We start from the raw sequence: 25,657 nt of genomic DNA, 5'->3' as shown, positions 1-25,657 counted from the left end.
CACACACACACGCGCACACACAGCCAATTTATTAGTCGGGTTGCAGGTCAAAGCAAGACAAAGCTGGAGATGGGCTTATGCTCACCATGACCATTCTCAATGATCCCAATTCCTGCCCACTCTGCTCATGTTATAGATACGTGTGAGTAACCGTCCAAATCGTAATAACTCTTAACGCCTGGATAGCACTTTCCTCTGCAGCTCTCAAAAGATCTTTACAAAGGGTGAAGTGAAAATCTTTGTTCTCAGTTATAGATGGGGAAACAACTTGCCCACATGAGTCAACAGCAGAGCCAAGTAGAGAATTCAGGTCTCTTGAATCCCTGTCTGTTGTTCTATCCAGGCTGGCTCAAAGCATGTCATACATAGCTATCAAAAGAAGGCCATTTGATTTACAGCTTCTATTTTGTATTATGTTGAGGTGGAATAACATAGCGGCAATTTTAGGCTCCCCGCAAGCAAAAAATCTTATTCTTATTTTTAGAAATTGTGAGGCTTTGATGTGAGCAAGGATAACTTAATATTTAAGATTATCAAGGGGCTAAAATAATCAAAATCCCTGTCTGACATGTCTTGTCAGTTACCTAGGATCAGTTTGAGAGACATGGAGATGCCAGAGTCATTCCAGAAAGATGCTGACCGGAGTGTCTCATTACGATAACAAAAGGATGAAGGTGAAGAAGGAAAGGCGGATGAGGGGATAGGGGGATAAGAGTAAGGGGCATCTCCAAGAGTAATCTCATGGATGCTCCCCAAATCTTTACTCTATACAAGAGTTAATTGCTTCTTAGGGGTTACCTTCTTCTGCATCTTCTCCAGCAGCTTGCTCTTGGCTCGCACTTCCTCTTGGATGGAGTCATAGACGTTGAGCAGGACCCAGTCACTGCTGTCCTCATCAATTTTCTGCAGAGCTGCCACCAGCTGCTTCTTCCGTTCATCTGCATATTTTTTCCGGCATTTGTGCTTTTCCTTCAGGTCCTTGTTTTTGGCCTGTTCTCCTCCAACCACCTGTTGTTCCAGCAAGTGCAGCCTGGAAGAGTTGGACACATTTCTTAGATCTGTAGCATAAAGGAACATCGGCACATATGCAAATAATACACTTCCATGGAAACTGCCTGGGGACATTTTAAAAGATACAATAAACAGACAGTGATTTCTCTTGAAGTGAGTATTCAGATTTGTTGACCTAAGAGGTGAGTGACGATGGGGAGCCTCTGTTTTAAGATTTACTTTGTATCGTGATGTTCACCAAAGCATGAGCTCAGTGTATGTAGCTTTATACACATCCTGAATGTATTCACCATCAGGTATATCTAGAAATCTTGACATTTATGGCCCTGTATTTATGAAGCAAAAGAGATTTTTTTAAATGAACATCCTGATCCTTATTCTTTGTTTTGAAACCTGCCCCAAGACTGATACTGCAGGGGCTGACATTAGGATACAGACCATCCGAAAATCGTTTGTAATTTATTTTCAGTGGATGGGCTGAGGCAGATGTAGTAAAGGGAGCAATTTCCATACGCAGGAGCTGCCACATCAAAGGCTTGGTCTCTTGCTGAGGTCAATAGTGAAGCTCCTGAAAGGCAGGGAAATATCTGCCATGATGATAAGACAAATGCCCTTCTGTGAATCACACAACAAATTGACGCCCATGAGGCAATAGGTACCTACACTGAATTACTGAATATTTTGTGCAGAGGAGGAAAAAAACCTGTTCCCCTAACAACCCTCCAACAGATCATTTAAGGTGATTGCCCCCTTGGGAATGTTAATATTTTTTTACAATCCCTTGCCTATGATGAGGATTTCAGACATTGGTTGCCAGCCCCTAGTGTAATTACACTGGTGTAGAGAGGGTAAACTGCTCTAAATCACTATTCACACTGGTGGAGTTTATCCCTGGTTGAACATGGCGTAAGCTGTACTTTACAGCCATTCACTTTTTCTACATTGGGGTTTGCACTGATGCTGCTATATCAGATGTTGGCCAATCGGAGCCAGTAAGGAGAGAATGCCAGAGTGGGCATGACCTGCAATGATACTATCCTCTTAATTGTCTTTTCTTCTATCAGAGCATGCAAACCCATTTCTAAAGAACTCAGGTTTCCTCAAGAGGAAACTGGCTCTTTCTGCTCCACTGGACCTCCTGTCTAAATTGCTTGGGTTTGATATGAAACAGTTTAGCCCTCAACAGCTTTTGTTTAATGCATAATTGAATCCTGCTTTGCTAACAGTAGTAGAAAGTCTGCAGACATCCTGAACTGTGAAGTCTTTCCAAAGAGGCTTTGAAAAGTCCATCTCCAAGGAACCCTGCCTTGCCTGATATGCAAAGAACTTTGATGTTTAACAATGTAATTGTAGGAGCAAGTTTCTTTTCCTTGTGTGTTAAGCAAACTAAGTTCTGCAAGGGAGTGTTGAGATTTGACACAATGAATCAGAATAGTTTCTTTGGAGCTGTCTCAGCCTAACAGGCGAATAGCTTATAATTTACAAATTGCACCACCTTGTATATTTTAATAGCCTGTTTGAGCCTAAGTGATGCCCAACAGGAAAATGTGCAGCAGAGAAGCCCTTGGGAAACCTTCTGGAGAAGCAGTTACAGCACAAGGCCATTTTCAGAATGAAGCAGCATTCAACACTTTAGAGTTTAATATAGGGGCACACAATTGCCTCAAAAACCAGTGGAACCCACGAAGAGTGAATCAGGATATAGTGAAACTCCACTACTGGGGAACTGACAGCAAGTCCTATACTGTTTCAGTTTGGATTCAAGATGGGCCAAAAGTTGAACCTTGAATCTGAAGCTGTTCATACTCCAAAGGTCAAGTTTGGGTTCAAGGCTCTGAATCTCGTTCCACAGCAGTTCCAAGCCAGAAGGGACCGATTTGCCAGTTCTCGTTCAGATGCGATTCTTGCAAGAACAGCTGATTTCATTTTCACCATTTTGGGAGCAAATATATTACAATAACAACAACCGATGTATTTTTCAAGGTGAGTTTTTCACAGCAGACTGAGAGCCCTAAAGAGGAAAGTCTCATTTATCCAGCTACACCATGGGCAGCAACAAGGCGAGATTCCTCCACACCTCACCCCATCACCAGGGCTCCAATGTCCTGGAGAAACCCCCTCTGGGGTTGAAAAAGGAGTTGTCTCCGTGGTCTGTTTAGTTCTAAACCTTACCAACAGCAAGTAGATGGAAATGCATCAGTGCAAAGATAGGCCTACCAACAGCCCCAAGAAAGCTGAGTTAGGCAGCAATTGATCTGGTAACCCAGAAGCAAAACATTTGCTGTCCCATTTGCGAATCTCCTCAGATGGTTTGTTCCCCAGTATTTCACTCTTATAATTTCTGTATTTTGGCAACTTCTAATGCCAGATCTGCTGGCTCTTTGTGTCTGAATTGGAGCTTCCTTGTGGGGCAAGAGACACATCTTCTTCTGTTTTGTACACATTAAGCACACTGTCCGAGCTTAATAATAATAATACAATGCAATAGTCTGATTGTTCTGTCTGTGCATATCACATGCAATGCATAGAAGGCATTCTGCTGGATCAGAGGCACAGTTACTGACCTGGCAAGCACTTGCTGCTGGTCTACAGCCACTGGAAGCTCCTCAGCAGCAATGGCCACGTCTGCTCCAGGACTCTCTCTGGTCACACTCCCAACGTACTGGGCTATCTGAGGCTCTGTTGTGTCCTGAGGGCAAAAGGCAACTAAAGACAGCTGTTCTGAAAACATGCAGCATGTGTACTAGGAGACATGATGAAGCAGGAAGCTGTCTCGCTCATGGAACAAAGAGTAAGGAATGTCATTTTGCTGCTTCCCCCTACAGCACAAGCCACCAAAATTGTCACGTTACCCTTAGGGATATGGTACTGCTTGGAGTGAAGTTTTGGCATTGGGAAAGCTAAATTTTCCTTGCATTTTCAATTGGCTGTGGGATTCTTTTTCATTTCCTTCATTTCATTTCATTTCCTAGTAGTGTTGCTGTGCACTGTTAAACAGCTGCCACATTTCACCCCAGAAGCAGCTGCACTGTAGCTAGATAAATACGCTCTTTGATGAGTATCCGTGAGCCTCACAGACACAGGCAGCTAGATTTGTTCCATTTGTCTGATAAGGAGCATTATCCTGATGGGTACCTTGGTGGACACCTGTTCTGTTTCTGTGATGGCAACAACAGGGCCAGGGCCAGGGCCAGGGCGGGTTTCAACCCTCAGGACAGCATCTGGAAAATACAAGAAAAAATACCCAGAACTATTAGCTACAAGCTCTGCACCATTAGAGCATCATTATATGAAAATATCACCCAAAATTTGCACCGATCACGTGTCTGTGAGCAAAACAGCTGCCAATTGCCACCCCACCCTGTTTGGGGAAAACTATGGGAGACACAGAGAGCATCCTGCATGAATACAGTAGTTTTCACAATGGATGGTAAAACTTTGGAGGTTCACATGAGAATGCTCAGTCTGTCTCTGAGGGTGGGGGTTTACGATCAAAGAAAAATCACCATTTTGTGTTAGAAAATGTCTGAGCCAACTCTTGACAACACAGGTCATAGAACTACTATAGATTATCAGCTCTTTGGGGCACAGACCATCTTTCTGGTCTGTGTTTGTTCAGTAACTAGCTCAACTGGCTCCTAGGCAGCACTGCAAAACAAATAAGGATAATACTATAGCATGGCTGGCAGCAAGTCACAACTGCGTCAGGAATCCACAAACTTTGCCAAGTCGACAGACCATATTGGCTACTCACCAGGCATTGAAGGGGCACACCTAATTCACATATAATGGAGAAGTTTGAAGCTACCACCCTCATATCATGCATAGAAGTGTGGCTCGTGCCAAGCCAACTAGCTTAAGCATGATGGGACCTGTCATCTCTGCAATTCAAATCTTTTATTCAAGCTAAGTGCTGTTGTGGGCCAAGCTAAAAAGTTCTATTGTCTGCAGTTGCTAGTCCCCTGGTCTACATCCTTCCTGCTCTATGGTTCCCCCAAAAGCTAGCACTTCTCTAGATCTTCCCCGTTCCCACCTGCTTCTTTCCTGAGGTTTTCCTCCAGAGTGGACAGCTTGAGGTTGTAGGAAGTCCGCATGGTATTGATGTCCTCCTGAAGTCGCGCGCGGGACTCTTGCTCGGCTTCATAATCTGCCTTCAGCTGGGCCAGCTTCGCCTCATACTCCTGAAAGGCGCAAGGGCACTGTGGACAGCCTGGCATGGCATATCCCAATGGTCTACTCCTGATTATCCCCACCCATTCTCGGCTGCTCGTCACTTCCCTAGCAATATACTAAATACAGAGCTGTATTCACAGCCGTTTTCCACTCTACGTTTTAAATGAACACAGCGGCTGTTCAAAGGTGATTGGCTGACAGCCCTGGAGGCTGCAAATCTCCATTTCTCCATAGGACAGGAATAGCTGATGCAAAAACGATGCCAGCATGCCTCAATTTTGCCCCTGAGCTCTCTCTGAATTTTCTGATCCTTTCTGATGGTGGATTCTGTGAATCTTGACCCACACAGACAAGCTTGGACAAATCCAAAATTGTAATTAAATGGGAATTTTCCACACTAGATAAGTGCTGGTTCATAGGAAATCTAGAATTTAGGCTTCTGTGTATTTGAAATTGGTCATTATGATTTTTGGGGACAAATGAAGCAGCTTTGTGTCCTACTAAACACATTTCAAATGCTATCAGATTGGAACAAATTTTTGTCCCTCCCAATATGGCCAAATTAGAGCCACCAACAGAACCAAAAGGTTCTATATCTCATTAACGATCAGCTAAGCAACCAGCAGCACTGAAGTAATTGGGAGTTTAGTCTAAGTAAGGAGCATGTAGGAGGCTTAGGATTTGGCCCAATAGTTGGTCAGATCAGATTCGCTGAACCCCTTGCTGACAGGAGATTCCACACTGGAATAGCAGGAAGTGCTGAAAGCTAAGGCACTTCTACAATGCAAATTGACCCATGCTGGGAAAACCAGTTCCATCCCATCTCCAAAGCAAAATGGAACAATGTTGGGAAAGAGTGCTATTGTAACAGGGTCTCCAACAACACAAGTTTTGTCTACAGCACAAGACCAAAGATTGAGGTGCATGGGCAGAGGTGTACCAAGAAGATCACACAGTACCCCCTTGCACTACAGTTGTGCTGAGGATTACAGAAGTGGACAATCCCCAGCAGGAAACAACTTGGGGGTCACACTCCCTGGCTTACTTCTCTGATCAGCTGCTTCTCTGCTTCGACATCTGGCTGGGGTTCAGGTAGGAGAGCTGGCTTCACTTCCAGGTGAGCAGTCTCAGCAGGTAACAGACCTGCTAAGGAAAGGAGAAAGATTACTCACACATACAACAGAGGATTGTCCACAGATCATTTGGCAACTAACCAACAGAAAGAGGCTAGCAGATGATAAGGAATGTGTCAGCCTAGACATTACTTTAAATTGTGCTAATATGATACAATGCATGCTGATAGAGAATGCTCTGTGCTGGAGCTGCACCTGAGAGACAGTCATTGCTGGCTGGAAGGACAGAGTTTTAAACAGCTTGGTTCCAGGTATGTAAAAGGCTGAAGATAATTCTAGTCTAGTCTAGATAGGTTCTTGCTATTATTTTCCAGGATGTAACTGAGGGCTACAATGGTATAATCTTTGCCTATGGCCAGACTAGCAGTGGGAAGTAGTTTACAACGTAGGCCACTCTAAACCCTTCAACACAGAAAGGCATCATTCCCTGGACACTGGATCACATTTCTGAAAGCAGTACAGGTATGCAGTGATGTGAAAGGGCTATACCAGTAAATGCAAGAGTGATAGATGCTTGGAATACAATGCTAATTGGAGTCTTCCTGTCCCTGGTTTTCATCTAGCTATTTACTCAGGGAGGTGGATCATTCTCACCCCCATTTTATAGATGGGGATATTGAGACACACAGATGTTATGCAACTTGCCCTAGGTCAGATAGAGAATTAGCATCAGAGCTGAGAATAGAACCTAAGAGTCCTGATGCCTGTCCTCTGCTCTAACTGCTGAAGAACGCTGCCTCTTAACTCCAGCCTAAAGCTGCAGGGATGTAGGCAAGATGTCTGGTCGAATGGAGCAGTGATCTTGTGAACTTGTGGTTCTCAAGCTTCATAGCCCCTATGCAGCTGCTTTCCCTTACTTATCCTCAGAGAGAAAAGGCAAGAGTACTCAAGTGATAGCAAAGGAAATGAGGCCACTTAATGTGGCCACCTAACATAACCTCAGGCCCAAGTGGAGGATCAACAGTAGGGAGGCAAAGGGGGCATGGAGATTGCCTGCTCTCTTGAAGGCTGCTTCTGGCTGGGGAAGGCCACAGAGTCTTAGCCCCTACATGATAGGCTGCTGCTATCCAGGAGTATGGAGGATGGATAATAGAGGCTACTCCCCTCCCTAAAGTCTCCCCGTATCTGAAAACAGACTGCTCCCATCCTAACCCTTATGCTCCCACCCAACTTGAAGGCCAAAGCTGCTGGCGTTGGGCTGAAGAGAGCCTTCCCCAATAGGTAGGAGGGAGGTTGGGGAGAAATGCCAGTGTGCCCTATGTATATTTAAGGTGTAATTTTCTGGCCAATGATAAAGCAACTCTGGAGCAGTTCAAGGGCATCGTACCTGACAAGTTATTTGTGTTCATCTGTTCAGCCAAAATGGCCTTCAGCTTCCTGATCTCCTCCTGATACTCCCTCAGCAGGGCATCTTTGGGATCCTCATTGATACGGGGCTTGTTCTTGATGTTCTTTGCCCGGTTGGCGTAGCGCAAAGTACTGAGGCTCTCGTCGTAGTTGTTATCAGCAGGAGACAGGCAGGCCACCATGAGGGTCTTGGTGTTTCCCCCGAGGGAGTCCTGCAGCAACCGGGTCAGCTTTGAGTCTCGATAGGGGATGTGTTTGCACCTGCCATCTACCAGGGCTGAGATGACATTGCCCAGTGCTGAGAGAGAGAGGTTAATTTTGGTGGCCTCTTTGAGACGCTCCCCTGTGGCTCCAGTTTTGGACTGTCTCTCACTTCCAGCCAGATCCACCAGGTTGAGTTTTGCAGCCCTCAGGTGATCCTGCCCTCTCTCATCTGCAAGAAAACAATGTGGGATCGGGTTCTTTTAAGAAGAAGCAACTTCACCAGACAAGGACCAGGCCTCTTGCCCTTAAGAATCACATTTCAATTTGAGCCACAGACTTTGTATGTACATAGGCCCCGATTCAGCAGAGCACATATGCACATTCATAACTTCAAACACAGGTGTAAGTCCCATTGAAATCATGTGCTTACCTATTTTGCTGAATCAGGGCCTTGGTTCCCAGAATACCCAGCAAAACTTCTTGAGCCGATTTAGGTTCTGACCCCATGAACACTCTCAATTCCCATAGGCTTCAGTGGAAGATGAGGGTACTCGGCACCTTGCAGGATCGGACCCTTACCTGGTATAGGTTATTTCATACAAACTATGTCCTGCATGATGTTTCATGAAGTTAAATTATAAATGACAGGCAGGGAGAGAGAAATGAAAGGAGTGGAGATAAAGGAGAATGGAAATGAGAGTCAAGAGTCCATGGGGTAGGAATTCAGCAAGGCCAGAAGAAACACATGGCAGTACAAGCAGTAGAGGATGTGAATGGCCAGAGAGGAGGATCAGTTCAAATGGACTACAGTGAAAGGCTTAGGGATTCAGGAAGCCTGGAAGCGATATTTAGTTCAATTTCCAGCCTATGGCTTTTCTCTAGGCCTGAATCAAAGCTACCTCAATGTATGGTGATGATCATAGGGCTGCCTGTGGTGCACAGATACAAGTTTGTTTCCCCTCACCAGGGAAATAAACCCTATCAAGACATCACCATGTGGGTTCGTGGCATCCCAAGAGGGGCTGCAAACACTCTCCAAGGTTCAGGTCTTACTGCCTAGACGCTGGTGAAATGACTCAGCAGGAGGAGAGATGGGCACTGTCAATGTCTGCTACTCCTCAATGGGGAATAGAAGCAGAAAACAAGAAAACTCCCCAGATTGGGATTCAGCGCAGCCACCTGAGCCTGGGTGAGGAGCCTGCCCCTGCCCCTTTGCCTCCGAAGCAACTAATTTACAGCTCTCCCCCTGAGTGCCACTGCATGAGGAAGCCAAGAGATGAGCTTGTTTACCAGGGACCAGGAATAGACGCTCCCCTCTGTAACATTTCCTTCCTGCCCTTCACCCCACAATAATGCTAAGTGTTATGGGCTCAGGAAGGAATTCCCCGCACGTCCATGTATTCTGGGTTTTTTTTTGAGGGGGGTCTCCTTCCTCTAAAGCTTCAGAAATGTCCATGGCTAGAGGTGGGACAGTGGACAGGATGGGCCAGGCTCTGAGCTGGCACCGAGCATTCTCTCTCAGGTGCATGGCCGGCCAATTTTCATCACATGCTCAGGGTCTAACTGATCACCATAGGTGGGGTTGGGAGGGAATTTCCCCCCGGGTGAGACTGGCAGTAACCTAGGCTTTCCTCTGCAGCATGTGGGTGTGGGTCATTTGCCAGGATTATCTGGGTATATCTCACTTAATCATTTCCCTGCCATTGCAGGGCTTCAGGCACTGGTGTAGCTCAGTGCCTCCTAATCTCTGCCTGTGGCACAGAACAGGCCAGTCTCCTGTGGCTGTAATAATTTGGTCTAATTTCAGTTCATGGGTTTAGTGTGCTGGTGCCAAGTGGTGTTGAGGGCCTGTGATATACAGTTCAGAGGATATGATCTGGTGATCCTTTCTGGCCTTAAATTCTAGGACTATCCTCATGACTGAGAAAAACTGCAAGCAGTTCCCCGCAGAACCTATCAGCTTTGCTGCCAGTCTGGCCAGGGGGATTTCTCTCCAATGTGAACTGCTCCTTCCCCATCCAGGGAGCAGGCATGCTGCCCACCCCTGCTAACTAAGGACTGAAGGATAAAGGTCATGGTGAAAACCTGGCCCCAAGGACTTCCGTGGGGCCACAATTTCACCCCAAAACTCCAAGGTGCTCTGATTCATTAGGGGTGCGTTGAACCATTTGACTCTTATTCTCTCAGCACCTTCATAAATTACCCCACTCTCGGGGGTGTACAGAGCACGCTGAGCCAGAAGGAAGGTGTTTTTAAAGGTACGCATTTGTCCCTTTTTCAAGTGGCTCACTAGGTGGAAAACAACTGACCTAGTCCCTCCCAAAGCCCCAGTCTACCAGTCAGCATCTGAGGTGCTAGATAAGTAGCAAATGCTCATTCAGTGAACTAAAGAAAATAAAACAAAAGGAGAGCGATTCTCCAGTGAATAAAAAGTAGGCTACAAAGTTAGACTTTGCAAACTCTACCTATGGTAGATAATGTGGCCCCCATTATCACAGTATCTCATCACCTCACGATCTTTCATGGATTCATCTTCACACCCATGAAGCTGAGCAAGGCTAGCATCCCCACTGTAGAGATGGGGAACTGTGGCCCAGAGAGACTAAGTGACCTGTCAAAGGTCACATACAGAGTCTGTGATGGAGCTGACAATTGAATCCAGGTCTCCCATGTGCCAGGTATCACCCTAAGTGCTGGATCATTCTTCATTTCAAACATCCCTTTCCCTGCTATTCCCAGCCATCACAAACCCAGGTTTAAGAGTAAAACTGGCCACAAGCCTCTAGAACAGCATGAGGCTGACACTGGAGTGCATAAAGGGTTCGACAGGATGAGCACTATTCTGATGGACCCATCAATATCTGCAAAATCTAAACTTTTTCTAGCCATTATGGTTGTGAAGAAAACCTTCCAAATGTCAACCAAGCATAAACTGATGCACTCTGAAAGCTGAGTTCTCAGTGAGATAGACAGAAACAATAACTCCAAGTTAACTGCCTATTCATCACAATGAGGTGTTGACACTGAACCCTAATGATTATGGCATAAAGCACTGCTAGCTATTTAATCACTGATCATTCTGGCAGAAACATCTGGCAGCTCAGGGACTGTGGATGGAGAAAATGGGTGGAGTTTGAATATAGTACTACCCCTTCTTACTGTCCTTTCTGAGCCCTGGAGCAAATGGACACTCTGAAGAGTGGGGGTTTTCCAGCTTAGGTAAGTAGCAACTGGCAATTAAAATTTAAGTAGTTGTTTTGGCTCCTGCCAGTAATTGTACCCAAGGAGCTTGTTTGTTTCAATCAATACAACTACTGGGTTAGTTTCCATGGTATAACAAGTCCCCAGACTCTTGCTAAAATGCCTGCAAGCAAGTTGGAAAGTCAGGCTGCAACTGTCTAATTCTCTTCTAGTCCATCAACTAATTCTGGCATCAGAAGCATGAGACAAGTCTAAAACTTCTTTCCTCCTACAAAATCAAGGGGGAAAACAGTCGTTCTTCTGAATGCTCAGAGAGGACCAAATGGGAAGGGACCTGTGTATTTCATAAATCTGCAGCCACAGAATTTGCCACTGAATCTACTATTTTCTGCATATTTGCACTCTGGAATCTAAATGTGCATTAAAAAGTCTTTGTAGACCTCATGGTTCTGAAGGGAATCTAAAAATATGAACTGTAAGTAAGTGATGCTGTGTTTTGTCCCAAGACTGCAGACAGCTTGATCTTCCCCATTCATCTTAACGGGGTGTCCAATCTGAAAGCTGAAGATGACAGTTTAAATGTCAACTTTGTTAACTGTTTGACTGATGGTCATTTTAGTAGAAACATCCAGCTAATGTGCTTATTCTACAATCCCAAACTTGCTCCAACACCTCCCCAAATGCCCCAAACTCAGACTGTCCAATATTGAGCTGCCAAAACATCATGTTTCACGCCCCGGCCACCTCCTCCATCTTCTACTATGCAGTTCTAGATTGTAAATAACTCTTGAGGCATAAAAACTGAAAACATGAGCAAAGTGTAAAATAAATTTAATTTAATTTCAAAATAAATAGCAGAGGTCACTGTACTGTTTGGAATATGACTGTCATGTTAAAGCCAGTAAATACATCCAATCTCAAATGTAAATGAAACTGATGCAGAATTTCCAGTCTGCTGCACTACAACACAGCAAAATCCAGAGACACTGAAACAGAATTTAGGCCGAGCTTGCCATGGAACGCATGGGGCTTCCCTAATAAGTTAATGAAATGACAGCTATTCTCACCCTGCTAATTTGGGCTATAAAAACAGAGGTGCTACTTTTTGAAAGCCTCTAAACAAGACAAATAATTCCAATTTAGAATGAAACCCAAGACCTACCTGGAACACAAGAAGAGTGTAAGCATTTACTTTTGATTCTTAGGCTAACGTCAGGATTTGAGGGTCCCACATTATAGAAGCAGGACCTAGTTCAGCAAATCAAAGCACAATTAACACCCATGTGATCAGCTAATTGGGTTATTCTGAGGGTCACTCCTCATTCTCCCATTTTTAGTAAATGTTTGGTGAGTAAATTCTCTATTCATGGAAGTGAGGGACTATCAGCAGCATCTGCAATTACAGTTGGAAGACATTGTGCAAGTTTCCCATGAATGGAGAACAGATAAAGGAAATAAAAACAGACTGTTAGCACTCTCAGCAGAGGCCAAGGACTGAATGGAGCATGAGAGACTGAACTCCACTCTCACTCCTAGAAGTGACCCTTCCAAGTCCAGGTTGAGACACATTGGCATGGTGATATCTGGGGGCAACTTGCCCTGTTGCTAGTCATACTTTATTGAGTAAAGAAAGTCCAATGGCTAGAAGCTGAAATCATGAAAATCCAAACTGTAAATAAAATGCACATTTTGTGGACAGTGAAAGTAATTCACCACTGGACTAGATTACCTAGAGATTCTCTTTCCCTGGGATCTTTTAACCGAGATTAGATATCTGTTTAAAATATATGCTGTAGTTCAATCAAAATTTAGTAGGTTCAATGCAGGAATCACTGGGTGAAGTTCTCTGGCCTCTGTTAAGCAGCAGGTCAGACTAATTAGAGGTGTGCAGGCATACAGCAGTGGAGCACCCATAAGGACAAAGCATCTCAAAGGACTCCAGTCACAGAAAGGTAAGTAACCTCTCCTCCATGTCCAGTGAAGGCAGAACAAGAAGAATCAGATTAATCTGCAGCAAGGGAGATTAGATTATATATTAGGAAAAACTTTCTAACTATAAGGATAGTTAAGTACTGGAACAGGCTTCCAAGGCAGAGTGTGGAATCCCCATCACGGGAGGTTTTTAAGAACAGGTTGGACAAACACCTGTCAGGGATGGTCTACGTTTTTTTGGTCTTGCCTCAGGACAGGGGGCTGGACTTGATGACCTCTTGAGGTCCTGTCCAACCCTACATTTCTATGATTCTGATTCTATGATAATAATGGTCCCTTCCAGTCTTACAATCTATGAATTCCAAGTGCAAGTGTGGCCTTCAGGCACCGGAGCTGTCAGCCCAGCACCTTTCAACAGCATCAAATAAGGATTTTAGAAGACAAAGACAAACAGAGGGAAATATGCTCCCAAACAATGTGTAGACACTTGTCCCCCTCCCCCCATGGGTGAGCAAGGGAAAAGACGTTTAAAAAATTCTCAGTCACGCTGCACTGCAGTGAATGCTGTGCCCAGGCACAGCTCTCATTCTAGACCTAGAATCATTCAAGACCAGAACTGGGCAAAATATTTCCAGCAAATAGTAGACTCACTGGAAAATGCATTTTTCAAGGGCTCTGAAACAGTTTGCAAATTTTGGTCAAATTTAATAAATAGTTTTGGCTGAAAAAAACAGACAACACAATTTTTGAAACTGTCAAAATATCTTAGAGAAAATCAAAACAAAATGTTTTGAAAACGTCCATTTGAACGGACATTCAAAACATTCAATTTGGACCCATCTGGAATGTTTTCAGTTTTTGTTTTGGCGAGAAAAATAAAAAAACATTCAGTTTCATTTAGAAACAAACTGATGTTTTCCCCACCGATACTGTGGTTCAGCAATTGAACAGAAAATCTATTATCTGCTCAGCTGTATTCAAGAGCCAGTTTTTATTCTGGGATTATTCACCAGATTGCACAGGCTGGTTCTATGCTCAGTCTCCCAAAGGCCTGACCCAGGAATCTGGCACCTACCTACAGCATAGATCTCCATGTTGATGGTGAAGATGGAGTGGGAGCGGGAAGAATCCTTGTTCATCAGGGTGTAGCCCACCGCTCGGTTTCTCCAACCCGTCTCCATAATGTGCTCACACTGGGCCACGCTGTGCACAGTGTGCAGCGAGAGTCCTTTCACATACACCCCTTTCTCTGAGTGCTCCTTCAGCTGCAAGCAGGAAGAGCACAGCACAATGATCAGAATGGTCCCTTAAGAACAGCCCTACTGGGTCAGACCAAAGGTCCATCTAGCCTTGTATCCTGTCTTTCGACAGTAGCCAGTGCCAGGTGCCCAGAGGGAATGAACAGAACAGGTAATCATCAAATGATCCATCCCCTGTCGCTCATTCCCAGCTTCTGGCAAACAAAGGGTCACAATTCCTGCCCAACCTTTCTGGCCTTAAAATCTATGAATCCACGAACACAGGTTACAGCAGGACCACTAGACTCTGAAACACCACAGACGACTCTGGAAACTTTCCAGGAGGCCAAGGGCTGCACGCGCTTTGCATGTGAAAGGAAGAAAAGGCAGTTATGTGCATAATGGGACACTACAGCAAAAATCTCATTGCTAGCTACAGAACAGCACACTGAAGCAACTCCTGAGGGGTGCTGTGCACCTGTGGAGCACCCACATCTCCCATCAACTTGGAGGGGAGCCACAGGTGCACCATGCTCAGTAGGTGCTCAGCTATTCTCAGGCTTTGGCCCACCCCACTACACAGCTGTAATGCAACAGACAGCTGTATTTGTGTGTAACCAGGAAACAAATGATTTCTGAAGTATGAATAAAAGTACAAAAAACATTTCATGGTTCTATATGCAACAGGAACTAAAGTCAAGAGTTTGTTGCTTAGCTCAGGCATCTCCAGTGTCACATGGTTCCCTGCTCCCCTACTCTGAGCTGCCCCATAGCAGCGTCTTCAACTTCAAACATTAAAAAGATATGTAAAGTTTTTCATCTGCCCTAGCTAATCACTCTTGTGTCTCTGGTTATAGGGAGTTTACTACAACAAGGGTTTGTCTTCACTACCGTGCTGCAGCGGTGCGATGTAGCACATCTAGTAAAAATGCATTACATTGACAGGAGAGTACTTTCCCATCGATGTAATTACTCCACCTCAACGAGAGGCAGAAGCTATGTCGGTGGGAGAGCGTCTCACGGTGACATAGCGCAGTGTACACACAGCTTTAAGTCAATGTAACTTATGTTGACGGGGGGGGGGAGAAGGGGGTTCACACTCCTAAGCGATGTAACTTACATCAATGTAAGTGGTAGTGTAGACAAGCCCTGAGACGCAATAGTGAGGGATACTGATATTAGTTGCTTTACTGATCCCCTCTGCACCACATGGGCATCTCCCATGGGCACTGGCTAAACTCTCAAAGTCCTGCCCATCATGCTCAGGACAAGTATAAAATCTAGGGATCAGTTTTTTGTTTGGTGATTCCAAAGTCCTGTTCTGGAGAAAGATATCACCAACACATTAAATCTCTAACAGAATTCTCCCAGCAATTAAAATTCCCACAGAGCGGACTTTTAATAAAAGATGTTAATAAAGTACCTGGTTTTTCTTTTATAGCCTTGAGTGATCCATCAAAACCATCACAGGAAAAAGTGATCAGGATAGCCCACTAGGATCACAAACACCATTTAGGCTCCATCCTCATTGGGACTTTTAAATGTATTTGAAATCATTTGCAAACAGTTATGGCCAACATATTTTGAGTTGACAACTAGGACCCTGTCCACACCACAAAATAACTGAGTCAGGGGAACCAACCTACAACATGGTTGTCCTGATGTGATTTCAAACATGTGACAGATGTTAGTCACCTTGCTTAATGCACTGCTGGAAAGCGCTCTGACACTATTGTGATAAATACACTACAAAAACCTATCTAGAATAGAACAGAACAGGTTATGAGAGAGTTAAAAGTTGTAGTGCAGATAGGACCTTAGTCATGTTCCCTAACCAAGCTAAAGCCTTGGGCTGCCCCAAGTTAATCCAGTTACAGGATCAGGGTTAGGTCAATCTATACTATAGCTTTTAACTGAGATATATGATAATCAGGTGACTGGGATGGTTCAAGTTAGCAGTGCTGTGGAGGCTTAGTCCCTGGCGAAGACTTCTCCAATGTCCATCTCTGATCAACTGAAGAAATGGCACTGCCTTGCATGGGAGGAAGCAGTACTTAGCCTACTAGGGTGGAATAAGGACATTTCACTCACTTCAACAGAGTGTGATATCTTCTTAGCAGAGCTCGGTGAGGCCCATTCTCTGCAGGGCTTTATTTCATGGCAAGTGACTGTGAGTCCCTAGGGTGCAGGGGTGGCCAGGAGTCACAGACATTAAAAGCAAACAAATACAATTAATAATACTAATGGGATTGCAGAGGAGGAACATGTAGGACTGCAGGGGGCAGAAGATCTGCCTAGGCTTTGTGTCTCCACAGGACATTGACTCGCTTAATTTCTCTGTAGAAGCAGCGACAGCCAGCAGCTGTCACTAGTGGTAACTGTGTTACCATGGAAACAGTTCTGCCCAAGTGCTGCCGTGCCTGTGCCAACTGCAGTCATCATGGAAACCAATGTCATTATTGATGTGGAACAAAAAGCAGGAATGTTCAGGAGGCTCTTTCTAAAATAGTGAACCCTCTTTCTCTCAAAACACACACACACATTCTCTGCAAAGCAAGGAAATGGGGACCCACCAGGGACTTCACCTCTACAGGGCCAGGCACATGCTAAAGTTCTGTCACTGTTTCAACATTTCTGTGCAGCAGATGGTGCTAGTACCTTGGTTTTCCTTATACTGACAATCTTGCTGGCATGTAAATTAGAAGAGAAGACATGCAGCTCCCCACAAGAATGCATGGGAAGGGCAGAGATTTGCAAAGTTATTGTAAGGCAAATTCTTTGATTGTAAAACAACAATCAATAGAATTATTAATTGTATTAATTTTACCATACTACATCTTTGAAACTTTCTGCCTTTCCCAGGCATTCCAATGGGGAGTTGTACCTCTGCAGTATCCTGTCAATAAAGGATCAGCCATTCTTAGAGATAATGAGATCATCCACAGTCATATTAGATCAGATTAAAAATGGATAAGGGACAGAAACCCTCCTGCTTCAGTGCATAAACCAGATACTAACTTATGGGCATCAGGAAGAAACTTCCCCTATGGGCAGGCTATTCCATAACGGTCCATTGGGGACTTCTTGCACCTTCCTCTGAAGCATCTGGAACTGGCCACTGTCAGATAGGACTTGCCACATGACATTGGACAAGATCAATGGTCCATCCAGTTAGGTGTCCTATGTGCGTAACTAGTCATAACCCAACCTTCTTCCAGGCCCCTCCAAATCCCATCTCTGGTTCCCCTCTCCTTCCATGTTGAACAATTCAGCCTCAATTTCAGGGTTTTGCACAATCTCTCTCATCCTTACATCTCTGCTTTCATTACATCTTTCTCCTTCCCTTCTCTATGATTTTGTGTATCCTCTCTCCTGACCCCTTCTTTCCATGTTTCCATTTTCAGCATCCTAACTCCTTTCATGCCTCCCTGTAAGTTGAGGCAGATTCCCACCTCCTGGCCCAAAGCTGGGACCTTGGGTCCAGTCCTGCAGCCCTTACGCATACTGGCTAATTGATAGACCTCAACAAGTTCTTCTAAATGGGGACTCATCATGCAATTGGCGCCTTTCTCGTGGGCTTCACACAGGGATCTGTTCTTGGTCCAACGCTACTCAATAACTTTATCAATGAACTGGAAGAAAACATCACTGCTGGTAAAGTTTGCACACAAAAATTGGTGGAGTGACAAATAATGAAAATGTCAGTTCTATAGAGCAATTTTTTAAACCCAGGACCAGGAGCTGCCACTCCACCATGACTCTGGCCAAGTCCAGTGGCTACCAGCAAGGACTCCACCTGAAGCTCCTCTTTAAAAAAGAAAATGCATGCATTCATGCACACACCCCTTCCAGAACCTGGGCTCAGATCTCAGCAGCGTGCGCGCGTGCGTGCGTCAGAAAGGGGATACCATGGTGGTTTTGTAATTATTTTTGTATTGAATTTTAAATTGATGCCAAAGGTGCCAGGAACCTGGGAAGGGAGAGATAGCTTGGCGGTTTGAGCATTGGGCTGCTAAATCCAGAGTTGTGAGTTCAATCCTTGAAGGGGCCATTTAGGGATCTGGGGCAAAAATTGGGGATTGGTCCTGCTTTGAGCAGGGGGTTGCTTCCAACCCAGAGATTCTATGAACCAGTCAAGGGCATTCTTTTGTGCATGCTCAGTTAAATTCAAATACATACATAAAACAACAGAAGTAAGTTTGGTCTTGTGAGTTGCATATTCTAACAGCCACCATCAAGAATGAGGAAATTTGAAATCAACTGTGGAGAGCAGCTAAGTCTAACCTTTCATCAGGGTAAACACACATTGATGATAACTTTCAGCATTGATTTGAAGCACACACTACTTTCATGTACAATAGTGTATTCAAACCTGGGTCTCAAACAACAAGGGAAAGTATGAGATTTGGGGAATGGGACCAGACTGTAGATAAAACTCACTAAATATAATAAGAACAGTTTTTGTCACATCCCAAATGCTTCATGTTTCAGTTTCTGCAAAAACTTTCTGCTGGGTTCTCCCATTTCTATTAGGCACGCCTGATAACAGCAGTCAGAGCAAATTAAAGCATATCCTCATTCAGCCATAATGACTTTATGATCTCCTCACCTCCAACTTTTGCTTGGTGTCGGCTCCTAGCAAATCTCTTATGTCTTCATTGTAGATCTCCAGGTAAGAGACTCTCACCAAGAACTTGGTGTTTTCAGCACACTGTACAAAACCAAGAGATTGGATTTTAGGGGAAGTTTTTCAAAAGTGCCTAAGGAAGTTAGATATCTAAACTCCAATTGATTGTCAATGACAGTTGGGTGCCTAACCACCCTTGACATTTTTGAAAATACTTAGTCTGCAGATTAACTATTTAGTTCACATTATACGGGACCTTTCAGATTGTACATACTGCTGTACAATACACAGACACTGAGAAGTGTAGACCTAGTTTGGTGGGCTGGTTTACACTGGTAAATACCCAGCACCAAGATGAATATAAACCACTGTATTAAGTAATGTGCGTTAAGACCTTTTAATATTCAGCTTGGAGTAAAAATATCTTGCCCTTCTCTAGCACCCTTCAGCAGAAGGTTTCATAGCACTTTATAAATATTAATGACTTAAGCCTCACAACTTCCTAAGATTTAGGCATTATCCTAGTTTTACTGATATGGAAAATGAGGCCGAGAGAGAAACACTAGTTTGCCAAAAGTCACACAGTAAATGTGGTAGAGCTGTAAACAGTACCTGAGTCCCAAATCTCAGGGACTCTGTTGGACTATACATATGCCCACTACTGAATCATACATACTCAGCCAATCAGAACTGCATTCAGTACTCATGTACTCATCATGTGAAGTTCTTGGCAAATTGACAGGAGGTCTTGTGCTATCCTACTGATAATTTGTGGGTGGGAAGAATGGTCTTGTGGCTAAAGCACTGAGGAGGAACTCAAGAGATCAGAGTTCTATCCCAACTCAGCGACAGCCTTCCTGTGTGATCTCGGGGAAGTCATTTCCCAGTTCTGTGCCTCAGTTTCCCCATCTGTAAAATGGGGGATAATACTTCCTTACCTTGCCATAGGGTTGTGTGGCTAAAGACATTAATGTTGTGGGGCTCAGATACAATGGTGGTGAATACTGTAGAAAAACCTATTAATAAATAGCTTATAACATATAGACCCAGAGCCTCAAAGATATTTAGGCACCTAACTCCTATTGAAATCAATGAGAATTAGGCACCTAAATACCTTTGAGGATCTGGGCCATAGTCCCTGCTACAGCAGCCATTTCACTTCACTACATACCTGTACGCTCTCAAAAACGTGTTCAAATGCTCTGGGAATTATGCCTTTCTGTGTAGGAGGGTCCACAATGCCCTGCATGGTAAATGACTTCCCACTGCCAGTCTGGCCATAGGCAAAAATGGTGCCATTGTAGCCCTCAGTAACACCCTAGAAAATTCAAGAAAAACATAAAGATAATAGCCATTATCTTCATCCTTCACATGTTTTGAATCAAGCTACTAAGATTCGATTCTATCACCTAACAGTGATTTTATGAGGAAGAAAAGAAACTGCAGGTTGAGCAAAGAAATTGCTATGCCATCCGTAGGTGGATGGAACGTAAGCACCTGAGCTGGAATTTTGAATTTCTTCTGGAAAGTCCCATGGGATCTTTAATCTCTACAAACCAAGGACTTGGTTTTACATCTCATCCAAAACCCCAAAAAATAAAAAGAATGGAAAATCTGAAGCGGATGAAAAGTAGGGGCAAAAGACAAGCTTCTTAGCTCAGGCCATAGACTAAGAGAATAAAATAAAATACATTTCACTGCTGTGTAAATGCACTGGTTTCTCTCAAACCCCAGGGGCTGACAGAACACAGAAGGTCAAAACAGGAAGGGCCAATTGATTATAGGATAGAAAATTAGGATAGTTTTGCTGTAGGTCAGAAGATACTCTGAGGACTGGAGAGACAAATGGAACTCCAGCTGATTATAAAGTGGCTAAAAGGGAAGTCTTAATCCTAGAGTAAGGATAAGTATGTTATTTCTCATCTACTCACTCAAAGTTATCCTTTGCAAAGCTGGCTAAAGGAGGGAGTCACCCTTCCTTCCTTCCTTCATTCCCATCTCAGCAAAACATGAAATAGATATAACTTTACGAATCACGCACTGGGTGATAGATTTTCTGATTTTTAAAAAAACTGAATGCAAGATTCCCCAGATGTGATGGCAATAATAACTAAAGCAGAGAGTTTGAAAAATATGAACCACATACCAATTCACAAGAGACTGAAATATGGTTAGGGAGAGAGGTTGCGAAGAACCGTAAATGAGGTATGAGGCAAAGCCCTGGTGAATTGCTCAGCCCCCTGCTGTGAAGCCCTCCCAGCCCCCTGCTGATTGAGGTCATTCCCTCCTTTGCCAGCTTCAGAGATGCCTTTGAGTGAGCAGAGGAGAAATACCATTCTAATGTTCTTCGGTTTATTGTAGTGGTTTCCCTGCAATCATTTGAAGTCCTGGTTGTCCCGTCTTCTTCCACTGTTGGGAAGGGGGAAGAGTACTGGACTTTCTACCCAGGTGTTGTAACTGGACACTGCTCAGAGGCTCCATCTTCCATATCAGCCTTTGGCTAGTAGGTGTTTGATACATGTAAAAGTACCATGCACCCAGTGTCCCTTTGGCTGCTGAAAGAGAAAAGTTTTCTTTTTTCCCCATTTCCCAACCCCAAAGTCTTCTGTTTGGGGTGTGAATGCTACTCTCTCTCCTGATTAGAGGATCTTGCTACTTCACTCCCTCTGTCAACCTCTATTTTTGAGGCCTCCTCCCCCATTAAGAGCTCCTCTTCTGCTCAGAACTTTCCCCAAGCAACAGCAGCATGGTGAAATCTCCAAGTTTCTGGCTAGTTTCACCTCTGCCCAGTGTTCAGAATAGCAACAGTGAAAACTGACCAGAGTTTTGTTAGTGTCTACTCTGCTTTTACATAGCAAAGCTCTGAGAAGCAACAAGGGTATTGGAGCTACCTATCTGCAGACTCCTAGACAGCCAGGTTCGGGAAACATCAGTACCCTGGGTTCAAGGAATAAAGGAGCTGGCAAGGAGTCAGAGAGGAAGCCTGGCAGTTCATAACCACCAGAGGCAAGAAATCATGTCAACATTCTTTAAGAAAAGCAAGCTTGCCCACGAAGAGTTCTCTACTGTACAAGGGAGACAGATGATCCTTGTTGGGGATTTAATACTCAGAAGAATTGAAAGAACATTCTGCAAGGGACACGTAGACAACAGGACAATGTGCTGTCTTCCCAAAGCCAAGACATGACATGTCACTCTAAGATTGGATAGGCTTCTGATATCTCACAGATAAGACATGACTTCAGGGAACTTGGAAGCATGCTGAAGAAGAAGAAGAATGTCTAAACAATCTTCTCTGAGATCCTCCCTATCCAATGAGGAAAGGAAGGCAGAAGGAAGAGGATTCTAGAAATTGCTAGCTACATAAGTGATATGGGATAGAGGGTTTAGATTTTGTGGAATACTGATCCACTTTCTGTGGGGAGATGAGCACTGTATAGTTTGGATGGCCTCCACCTCAATAGAAGAGCAATCAATCTCCTTGGGGACAGACTGGCTAGAGTAGTCAAGAGGGTGTTAAACTAATAACAAAAGGGGAGGGTAAAAGAAGGAAGATACGAGCACTTATTTAGCACAGAATCAAGATGTTGAGAACTAATCAAGGATATGAAGAGAGAAATTCTTGAATTGCCTATACACTAATGCTAGGAGTCTCAGTAACAAACAAGAGGAATTGGAAATGCTTGTTCATGAGCATGAATTCAATCTAGTTGGTGATACTGAAATCTGGTGGGATGATTCACACAACTGGAATGTTAAAATCACTGGTTATAGGATCGAGCAGGCAAGAAGGGTGGTGGAGGGGCACTCTAAGTCAAAAATGGCATCACCTGTTTCCAAGTCACTGATAACTCGGAAGAAAATTATCTTGAATGTTTATGGTTCAATGTCCTAACAGATAAAGCCCAAGATGGGGTATTAGTTGCTGTCTGCTGTGGACCACCAAATCACACTAGAGAACAGGGTGACTGGCTCCTTATGCACCTACCTATAATGTGTATGAAGCTTTTTTTCCTAATCATGGGGAACTTCAAACTGAGTTACCTGTGCTGGAGGTCTGATGCTGCCAGCAGAGGCGGATTAAGGTTTCCTGGGGCTCTGGGTCAGAGCAAGTGAGAGACCCCTCCACATTCCTGCCTGCGGCCCCACCCCTGTTCCTCCCCTTTTGCCTGTGGTCCTGCCCATAGCCCCACCCATTTCTGCCCCTTCCCTAGTGCTCACCCCGTTCCACCCAGGGTTCTTTTCATTCCGCCCACCCCCACTGCAGCCCCGCAAACCTTTTGCTCCTTTCTGCCCCGCCCCCGCACTGCGGCCCTAAGACTGGAGAAGCTCTTTCCCCATGCCACAGCCCCATGGCTACAGCGGGCAGTGGGAGCTCTTCAAGTCCCAGGGTTGCAGTGGGGATCCAGGTGCTGGGGCTTCCCCTGCCACCCCCCGCACTTCTGTGGGGGACCAGGGTCGGGGCGCTGGGGCTTCTCTCGCCCACCCAGCACTTCTGCTGGAGAGCAGGTTGGGCGTGGGGGCTTGCCCTGCTGCCCCACAGCTTCTGCCACCCGGTGCTGCTGCTGTGGAGCAGGGTCAGGGTGCAGGGGCTTTTCCCGCCCTACCCGCCTGACAGCTGGGCCTCCGGGCTTCCGCCGGTGGCAGCAGATTTTTTCCAGGGTCCCCCAGTTGGCTGGGACCCCTGGGCACGGGTTCCATTGGCCCAGTGGCTAATCTGCTACTGGCTGCCAGTATTAAAACATCCTTGCAATTTCTAAATATTATCAATGACAATTTCCTAACTCAAAAAGTGTTGCAATCAACACAGGAGGACTCTGTATTAAACCTCATCTTGACAGATAAAGAGTTCTAGTCACAGAACTAAAAAACTAATGGTTGCTTAGGTACAAGTGACCATGAATTGGTCACATTTATAATGTGCAAACAGAATAAAGTCCAAACCACTAATATGTATATTTTGTGCTTTAAAAGGGCCACATTCACAAAGCTGAAAACAATTATCTGCCAAATCAACTGGGAGAAAAAATTTAATTAGAAAAATATGATCGATCATTTGGAATTGTTTAAGAACACCTTATTAGATGCCCCAAAAGCCACAATCCCATAACCAAGGAAGAAGACTATTGGTTAAAAAACAGACCTGGTTTAGAGGGGAAGTGAAAACAGCTATAATAAATGAAAATATATATATATAATAAATTAAAGAAAGGGGAAGTTGATAGTAACAAATATAAACCAGAAGTTAAGAATTGCGGAAAATTGATAAAGGAAGCAAAGGGACACACAGAGAAATCGATGACAAGCAGATTTAAGTACAATAAGAATGATTTTTTTGTGTATTAGAAGCATAAAAGAATCTTGACAATGGAACTGGTTCACTGCTAAATGCAAATGATAGAATTATCAGTAATAATGTAGAAATTACCAATAAATATTTTTGTTCTGTACTTGGGAAAAAACAGATGATGTAGTCTCATCATATGATGATTATTACACTCTTTCCATTCCACTACTAGATATCTCAGGAGGATGTTAAAGAGCAGCTACTAAAGTTAGACATTTTAAGATCAGTAGATCCAGATAGCCCTTTTGGATGCAAGTTGTCAGAAGAGTGCACTGGACCGCTAATGTTGATTTTAAACATTAATGTTGGAACAACAGGGAAGTTCCAAAAGACTGGACAAAAGCTAATGTTGATCCAATATTTAAAAAGGGTAAATGGGATGACCTGGGTAATTATAGGCCTGTCAATTTGACTATGGAGCTGCTGATATGGGACTTGATTGATAAAGTGTTAAAGGAGGGGAATATAATTAATGCCCAATCAACGTGGGGTTATGGAAAACAGATCCTGTCAGAGTAAACTGATATATTTTTTTGATGAGATTACAAGTTCAGCTAATAAATAATAATAGTGTTGATGTAATATTCTTAGACTTCCATAAGGTGCTTGATTTAGTACTGCATGCAGTGTTATAGCCGTGTTGGTCCAAGGATACTAGAGAGACAAGGTGGGTGAAGTACTATCTTTTACTGGACCAACTTCTGTTGATGAGAGAGAAACAAGCTTTTGAGCTTATACAGAGCCCTTCTTCAGGTCTGGGAAATGTACTCGGAGTGTCACAGTAAATACAAGGTGGAACAATATTAAGCATAAGGAGTTAACACATATTTCAAGGGACCATTGAAATGTATTTAGCTGTGATGCTCTGTTTCCCAGTCCTGAAGAACAGTTCTTGATACTGCATGACATTTTGATTAAAAACAAATGGTACAAAATTAACATCGGCACACATTAAATGAATTAAAAGCTGGCTAACTGATAGGTCTCAAAATGTATTTGTAAATGAGGAATCATCATCAAGTGGTTTTGTTTCTAGTGGAATCCCATAGGGACTGGTGCTTGGCCCTACATTATTTAACATTTTTATCAAAGACCTGGAAGAAGACATAAAATCATCATTGATAAACTTTGCAGATGACACAAATTGGGGGAGTGGTAAATAATTACAAGAACAGGTCACTAATAAAGTGCAATTTGGATCGCTTGGTAAACTGGGCAAAAGCACACTATGTATTTTAATATGACTAAATGTAAATGTATACATCTAGGAAGAAAGAACGCAGGACATACTTACAGGATGAAGGATCTATGGGGTGGATATTGTGGTGGATAATCAGATGAACCTGAGGTCCCAGTGCAATGCTGTAGCCAAATGGACTAATGTGATCCTTGAATACATTAAACGGGGATCTCAAGTATGAGCAGAGATTACCTCTTTATTTAG

At 43.9% G+C, this 25,657-nt stretch overlaps 1 protein-coding gene across 8 annotated transcripts in view; it reads right to left on the bottom strand.

Annotated features, from left to right (window-relative positions):
* The window catches only part of KIF17 (kinesin family member 17), a 37,532-nt gene that overhangs the window by 9,513 nt on the left and 2,362 nt on the right, over positions 1 to 25,657 (bottom strand). For 4 of the 8 annotated variants that reach the window (XM_043500192.1, XM_043500188.1, XM_043500189.1 and 1 more), the window contains exons 2-10: positions 20,038 to 20,184; positions 18,849 to 18,950; positions 14,077 to 14,266; positions 7,645 to 8,097; positions 6,230 to 6,330; positions 5,045 to 5,192; positions 4,147 to 4,232; positions 3,576 to 3,700; positions 799 to 1,030 (exon numbers count right to left, since the gene is read on the bottom strand). In XM_043500192.1, the coding sequence (XP_043356127.1) occupies positions 799 to 1,030; positions 3,576 to 3,700; positions 4,147 to 4,232; positions 5,045 to 5,192; positions 6,230 to 6,330; positions 7,645 to 8,097; positions 14,077 to 14,266; positions 18,849 to 18,950; positions 20,038 to 20,184 (1,584 nt within the window). The remainder of the gene's footprint in view (positions 1 to 798; positions 1,031 to 3,575; positions 3,701 to 4,146; positions 4,233 to 5,044; positions 5,193 to 6,229; positions 6,331 to 7,644; positions 8,098 to 14,076; positions 14,267 to 18,848; positions 18,951 to 20,037; positions 20,185 to 25,657) is intronic. The other 4 variants (XM_043500190.1, XM_043500193.1, XM_043500191.1 and 1 more) reach the window with 1 other exon arrangement.

Source organism: Dermochelys coriacea, chromosome 18 (assembly GCF_009764565.3).
Source record: "Dermochelys coriacea isolate rDerCor1 chromosome 18, rDerCor1.pri.v4, whole genome shotgun sequence".
NCBI classification, from domain to species: domain Eukaryota; kingdom Metazoa; phylum Chordata; order Testudines; family Dermochelyidae; genus Dermochelys; species Dermochelys coriacea.
This window is presented reverse-complemented; position numbering and strand designations above follow the sequence as displayed.